The sequence below is a fragment of the Cavia porcellus genome, unplaced genomic scaffold, assembly GCF_034190915.1.
Source record: "Cavia porcellus strain 051 isolate PalLab524CR breed Dunkin Hartley unplaced genomic scaffold, mCavPor4.1 scaffold_3, whole genome shotgun sequence".
NCBI lineage: Eukaryota > Metazoa > Chordata > Mammalia > Rodentia > Caviidae > Cavia > Cavia porcellus.
Window position 1 is genome coordinate 64865613 of NW_026947486.1, and position 8053 is coordinate 64873665.

Consider the following 8053-nt stretch of genomic DNA (forward strand, 5'->3'; position numbering starts at 1 on the left):
CTTAATCAGGCTACTGATTCTTATTTTCTTTATACTCTGACTTGATGTTAATTCTATTCAGAAATTAAACTTATTAAGTTATTACAGGACAGCCATTTTTCAAAATATGTTTACAATTTAATTTCAATTTTGAAGGCAATTTCATGAATAACTAATTTGATTTTATAATCAAACATCAACTCTGGTAATTTTCAGTCAGTACTGGAAAAATATTTTTTCATTATATTTCTCATTGATATTTTAGCTTTTGAGTGTACACAGAGGACCACAGGATGGAGCCAGAAAGCTATTGAAGTGCGCTCTTTGCAATCAAGTGTACTGGAAAGTGAGCTGAAGGCCAGGTCAATCAAGACACTGAGATTTCTATGTATCCGAGGCGACAAGGTACAATGTACACCCTTTGGTTAGAGTGATACTAAAACAGCAATTGAAATTAACTAAATAAGTATATGTTATTTTGTTTCTGGCCATAAAGATGTTTGTGTTATATTTTTCAAATTAACATGCCATTGGCAAAATCAGTATTCCATTCTAAAGTAGAAACATTGACTTTTTAATGATCAAATTTTGTTGCAAGACAGCTTTATTTTCAAAAAGGTAAAAATTTGCAGTTATGTTTTAAAATTTAACCATTACTTATTCAGTATAAACTCTTTTATTTTGCCTGATCTACCATTCTTTTTATATTCATATAAAATATTCATATAAAATTTTATATTATATTCATATAAAATATTTTAAACAAAAACAAGAGCAAATATTTGTGTAAATAATGTCTTTTATTAATACGTATTAATCGTACCTATTAATGAGAACCAGAGTGATATGGTAGCACACACAAACAACATCAGAGGTCAAGTCCAACTTCTATTTATCTACCACTCTTGCATTCTGCGTAACCTCTAGTAATCACCATTCTACATTCAAGTTAATGTTTTTTAACTTCCACATATGAAAGAGAACATGAAGCACTTGTTTTTCTGTGTGTGGTTTATTTCACTTAGCATCAAGTTTTCTATTTCCAGTTGTTTGACTTCATATGATAGGATTTCATTCTTTTTTACTGCTGAATAATTTTCCATTTTGCATTTATATTTTCTTTATTCATCAGTTTATGTGTAGATAACCTGATTTTAAAACTATGGTCAGTAGTGCAATAATAAAACATGAGCATGGAAGTATCTGTCTCATATGGTGATTTCATTTTTTTATGGTATATTCCCAGAGGTGGAATATCTGGATTGAATGAAAAGTTTATTTTCAGTATTTTGAAAAATATGTATACTCTTCTCCACAACATCTGTGCTAATTGCAGCCCCACAAACAGTGTTCGGGAGTTCTTTTTTTTCCACACCCTCCTCACCTCAGGAAAGCTGAAGAAAAATGAGATTTTGCAATTATTTATATAATTTAATACATTTCAACAACTACTTCAAATAGCTAGATGAAATAGTTCATTCTATAAAACCAGGAATAGTCAGACTTGACATGACATATAACACTTGAATAAGTAATTCTACTAAGCAAAAGAAACGTTCTTATTTAGAAGAGACTGAAGCCATTTGAGATGTTGCTTGCCTGTAATCACACCATTAAGGAGACTAGATAGGAGGATTGCCACAGGTTTGAGGCCAGCCTGGTTTACATAGTGAGTTTAAGGCCAGCTTGAACTGCATAGAGAGTCTCTGTTTCAAAGGACAAAACAAAAAGAGATTGTAGAGGATTTAAGTTAATGTTAACATAATTAAAGGACTCCACAGCAAGGAAAGATGCAAATTTGCAAAGCACAGAGATAGAATGAAAAGAACTAGTATTTGAGGTCAGATAGATACAGTCCTGGCTGCCATGTTAATAGGTATGAAAACCTGAGAAATTTGATCTTCCTGATCCTTAGTTCTTTGATCTCCAAAATAGGAATATTAATAAATGTTTTGCAAACAGGTATGAAAATTAACATAATGCGTGTGTAGAAACATCTCCCAGATTGTGTGGCATATAAAATGTGCTAAGCTAAGGACAGCTAGCATATCTTATCCTCTTTATTATTACATTTCTTAATCTTTGAAGCATAACCATTTTGAGTGTCAAAAAATCAGACCTATCTATGAGGCTCCTTTGATATTTATGAACATGTTCTTTTTAATTTTCTTTATGGAAGAGTACTTATTTGTACAACAGGTCCTCTAAGTGACTGGCTCACATTCATTTTAGAACTATTAATGTCAATTTATTTTGCTGAAATAGAAAACTATACAAAGTAGAAAATTTCAGTGACTTTTTAAATTTTGGCAGTTAATAGTAAATATCATAAAAATTAATTTTTCCTCATACTGAAAAAATCCAATCTAAGTAAAACTAGATTTTTAAATAAAATAATTGTTAATCAAAACAAAACATAAACTTCAGCTGATGAATGCCACCTATAAAAATGATTTGTACTATATCAATTGCAAGTATATAGTATATGGTAAAAGGTCATTTTAACTATATAACTGAAACTCCAAACTAATTTCTTGCTTTTTAATTTGAGGAAAACTATCTGAAAAAATATGGATTAATATTTTAATTAAACAGTGCAGATAAATTTTAATTATATCTGTATATTAGTACTTAATACTGTTGATTACTAAATATTTGGTTGCAATATATTGAATATGTACTGATAGTGTCTTTTGCTTTCTTTTAAAGCTGTTCTTTACCTCTACTCTGCATAATCGCCACAGCCGAGTGTATTTTATGACCCTTGGAAGACTTGAAGAGCTTCGCAGCAATTATTCTGTTTAAAAGGTTCCAAACTTTGTTACAACATTTAAAAAAATCTCATATATATATATATATATATATATATATATATATATATATATTGCTACATCTTCAGTTTACTGAGATTAAATGAGCATTCAGTTTTTTATTAAAGAAAAATTAAATCAGAAGCTTAACTTCAAATGTAGCACAGAATAGTTTTAACAAGAAACGCAGCTTTATATATAAAATTTACTATAGCCATCTTTATGTACTCCAAAAGGTGTACAATAACTTTTGCACAAACTTTGTAACTTTTGTTACTGTGAATTCAAATATTACTCTTAAAACAGTTGATGGTATCTTTATTCAAATTTGCAATATAAAGAAATCTTTTATAAGTAGATTAAAGGAAGCTTTCAAAAGAATTGTCATTGAGTAGGATTTTACAGAAAGAAAAAAAATACTGACAAACCATATACAATTTTTCCAACATCATGTGAAAAAATAAAGGTTAGGTCAGTGATGTCAGACCTTTTAGAGCTTTCAGTGATAACAAACAGCCCATTGTGGCATGCATGTCATAGGTTTCCACCACTGGTTAGGTCATGAAACAAAAGATGTAATGACTATGCTATTACCACATTAAGGTTGAAGAGTCTATATGCGCAGAAAAAATTGCAGTGACAAGTGAGGAAAAGTTACCTATTCCCTCACTACTAAGCCCATAGCTAGAAATCAGTTGTGGTTTTACTCCGTATCATAATGGTTTCCTTTGTTTTATAAGAAAATACAAAACTCTCAAATGACTGGTTTTACTCAAACTCTCCAAAGATGTGCAGTAGCTGTTTCTGTAAATCACCGAATAATACACTTGCAAACCTGAATACAGGACTGAACTCCAATGCATATGTACTGTATAAAGAGCATTTCCTTTAACACTTTAGACATATAATTCTAAGCTTAAAATTGGTTAATTTTTCAAAATTACATTCTGGTCACTAGTGTGACCATTGAACAGTACCAAATATTTAATCCCAGATTAAACTATATGTTCATTTCCTACAATTACTAAGCAAAATAAAATAATAATATACAGCAACAAAAATATCAACTAAATACATAAATTTTCAGGTTTCTACTGCTGTAAAATGAGAAATTAATTTAAAATTATTTCAGGGATAATTCCATATATAGATACAAAGCTATAAATAAAGAAGTGAATAGATTTTGAGAGAAATTTTATTTTCTTCATGTAACTGAATCTGAAAAATTACAGTCGTAAAAGTAATCCTATCACCCAAATATATTATAGATGCCACAGATAGGTAATGTTTCATCACCTATGCTAAGAGCTACCTGATAAAAAGCATTATTTCTGCATATCTGTCCTCAAAACTCTGCTTAGTTCTGGAGAAATAGAGAACAACAGAACTATTGCAAAGTATACCTCATTTTAGTTCCTTTTAGTTCTGCTTCAGAAATCTGAAGATAGTGCTAGTGGGATAATAATTTTCAAACTACCTGGTTAACCAAAATAAAAAAGTGCTGACTAGATGTTATTTCACGTTAGTGCATCATTATGTGGCACACTGGTATAAGAAATGAGGATTTCGATTTTCCAAACACTTATATTAAAAGTATAGTAACTCAAAGATGAGAAAATAGGAGAACCTGAATCCATGAATTAAAGAAAAATGAATGTGATTCACATTTCTGTTACTGTGACACAATGACGTGGTCCTAAAACTGGTTTATCTTGAGTGTTTACAACTCAAATAACTTTTTAATGCAATAATTTTAAAAAGAAAATGAATTTTTATATCGAAGTATTTCCTTAGAAGTAGTTTTATTATAGATTTATATACCAAGAGGCCATAGGGGAACTTTGTACATGTTCCTTTTTGCTGAGCATATAGAGCTTGCTATGTTTGAATTTCAGAAATTTTTCTTAGCTAAGTATATATAGAAGTAAGTCTTTAAAAATTCATATTATAATCATTATCTACTCAAAGTGAAGCTTAAAAATAATTTTAGCTTAAAATCATATTTTAAGGCAATAATTTTGGGAAAAGTATTTTAGAAAACTAACTTCCATAGTACCTTCCTTATAACAGCTCAGTAAATAAGCAATTGTTAACAGACTCTGCAAAGCTGTCCTGGTGTAACCATACAATAATGACTATAATGTGTGATTGAAATTTGAAGGAAAAGCCACTAACTAAGAAAGAAAGGTGGGCACGTACCAAGAAGAGAGATTAAAATGCTGAATACCTGAGTAGAAAATATTTGAAGTGGCTCATCGGTGATAATCAGTTCAAATTGAGTTGCAAACTCATCTAAATCTTTACACTGTTTGGCAGCTTAAATAAAAATGAAAGAAGCAATGGAATTTCATAGTGTACTTTGTAATAGACAACTAAAATTATATATCCACTTCATCTTGAGTCAGAAGCACCTGGAAACTCGAGCCCATCACAGAAGCATTTAGGGGTACTTCCAAAAGCCAATTTTCCATTATCTGTGATTTGATGCATAAAAGTTCTAGCAGGCTTCGAGCAGCACTGGTGAAAAAGTACAGTTTCAATTTAGTGTAAATTAGGTTTTCTTCATCAAAAATATCACCCAAAATAAGAAGCACTATTGGAAATATTTGAAAAATAAAATAAGCTGTTGTATTAGTTACGGTGGATAAGAAAATTTTGCAGTGGCTCAGTTAGTTGAAGTAAGGATGAAGGCCTCATAGGAAACAAAGTGATCATCAAAACAGTAAAACAGGCAAAACAGAATCACAAACACACTACTAGTACATGCACACATACTGATCTTACAAAGTACAATTTCAATGGTTTTTTAGTAGCAGTTTTGAGGAAGAAATAGACATTATTTTCTTTCAGGATTCATTTAGTTGAGACATTTTCCTTAGAACTGGGAATAATTCAATGAAATCTTTTAAGTATGCTTCAATTTGTTTCAATAAAATGTGTCTCTTTAAGTCAATTTACATGTATTCTGTACTCTAAAAATATCAGAACAATCTTTAATACTAATAATGTTATCCCAAACTAATGCATTATTGCTAATATTCTAAAAATAAAAATATCAAACTTACTGATTGATGTCTTTATTGAAATGTACTTGTCTAATGATTTGGAAGTAGGACTCATTGGAGGAACATTCATCTTTTTAAATTCTGTAATAGTGCATTGATTAGTAGATATTAAGGGTTCTACCTGTTGTTCATTAATAATTCTGACCCTAGAATGGGTAAAAAAATCTTTCTGACTACAGTGGTGCAATTAGAAACTGTTATATATATATATATATATATATATATATATATATATATATATCTTTGAATATATGATACTTTGCACATAGGGAAAGACGGACAGACTCACATAGTTTTGATAAAACACAAGCAAGTTTTAACACTGTCTCCCCCACCCACCCCAACACCATATCTTCAAATCCAGTGAAGAGGAAAGAGAAAGAAGCCTATCCAAACATGGTAGCAATTTTTTATATTTTTCTTAGTATTGAAGAAATGTTTAGTACATCTAATGGTGGAAAGCATGATGGCACAACAATGGCAGTTTCTCAGGAAAGATTATTCCATCCATTAGGGCTATAAAAAAGAACAGATCTTCCCTCAAGAAATTTCTCAGCACAGAAGCATTAAGAGCCTGCTCCCGCCTACTTTCTGTCAGCTCACGACAATCTGAAGACGTAGTCATCAGGCTGTTCCCATTGGGCCTGCTCAGTTGAACTCTCATTTGTCAAGCATGGCCAGACATTCAGGAGCTGAACCTTGTCTAGACATTTTTTTTTTTATTTTAAAGAGGATAAAACAGAATAAAACCTATCAAAAGAAACCATTGTAAAAGATACAGAACTTCAAAACATTGTGAAATCAACAATAGTTACCACAATGCCATTTGAAATCTTCAAAATAGCTGCAGATAAATTCGGACTTAGTAAAAAATCAAACAGAACAGAACAGAATAGAAACCATAAAAACAAAACAATGCATGCAATAAAGGACTTCAAAACAAGACAGTAGTAAATCATAAATTGCTGCCATAATATATCTTTCTGTCTTTGAAATAGCTACTCATGAATTCAGATTTAACATAATCAAACAAAGCAAAAGAGAATAAAACCCATGCCAACAAAACAATGGAAATGGTATAGCACTTCCAAAACAAGACCAAAGGAAATCAGCAATGGCTGCAACCCTCAGAAGCAGATTTACTCTAGATGTCGCACTGTGTACCACTATCCTCTGAACCTAAGATCTGACCACTGGTCACAGACCTACCATATTAGTGAAACACCAAAGCACCACAGGCATCCAATTGCATTTCACCTCCATAGCTATCATCACAGCCTGTGTTTCTTCTTTTTTTATTTATTAAAGATAAACAAACAAAAAAATCATGGAGAAAAATAGGATAGAAATAATACAGAATTACAGAAAAATAAACAATAAGAAATCACCAGTTGATAAGTTACATATTGTCATCTTAGAAATAGTTGTTCCGGTTACAAAATTAAAGTATGTGAAGTGATATTTAAATAGTGACTCTGCCAACAATTCTGTTCAATGATCCAACAAATTTTAGTAATATGTTTATCAGTCCTACACACTTGTTTTTTATCTTAAAGAGGGTAAGATTAAACATATCAAAACAGTTCAAAAAGAAACAATTTAAAGAAATACAGATTTCAAAGCAAGTCCACTGGAGATCTTCACTGTCTATCTTATTGTCTCTAGATTTCTTCCAAAGAGTTGTCCCAATCTTCACACATATTAAATACACACTGCATATTATAAAACTAATCAAATCATTACAGGATGATGAAGGCTTTTTAGGTCTTTAAGATCTGATGTTGGTGAAGACAATAACGACTACCATAGTGTCTCTCCTTCTCTTCATAGTAGCTGTCTTTATCTTTACGGATGCTGACATTGAACTTAAGAGACTAGACTAATATCACTCTGAACAGTGAGTAATAGTATTGCTAGATTTTATATCATAATGCTACAAAATTAGCATTGGGTTTCTTAGTGTATCTTCTTCAGAGTATCGGTTCATTACATCTTGCATTATATAATCTGTTCTCGTGAATAGTTTAAAAAATTCTTCCATGTGTGAATTTCTACATGTATATCTATCCCCTCTGTATTATAGGGAAAAACAAATTATAACAAGACAGCAAAATAAATTCATAGAAAAACATGCAATGAAAAAGACAGATAAGACCACAATATTAGGTGATCTACTGTAGTTACTATGCTGTCTCTTGT

The 8053-nt window shown here is 30.9% G+C and overlaps 1 protein-coding gene across 1 annotated transcript in view; it reads left to right on the forward strand.

Moving 5' to 3' along the window:
* Nrk (Nik related kinase) overlaps positions 1–5869 on the forward strand; it is a 118957-nt gene extending 113088 nt beyond the window's left edge. The window contains exons 28-29 of the mRNA XM_063246236.1: positions 245–384; positions 2689–5869. Of these exons, the coding sequence (XP_063102306.1) occupies positions 245–384; positions 2689–2784 (236 nt within the window). The 3' untranslated portion in view covers positions 2785–5869. The remainder of the gene's footprint in view (positions 1–244; positions 385–2688) is intronic.
* Positions 5870–8053: the final 2184 nt, after the last annotated feature.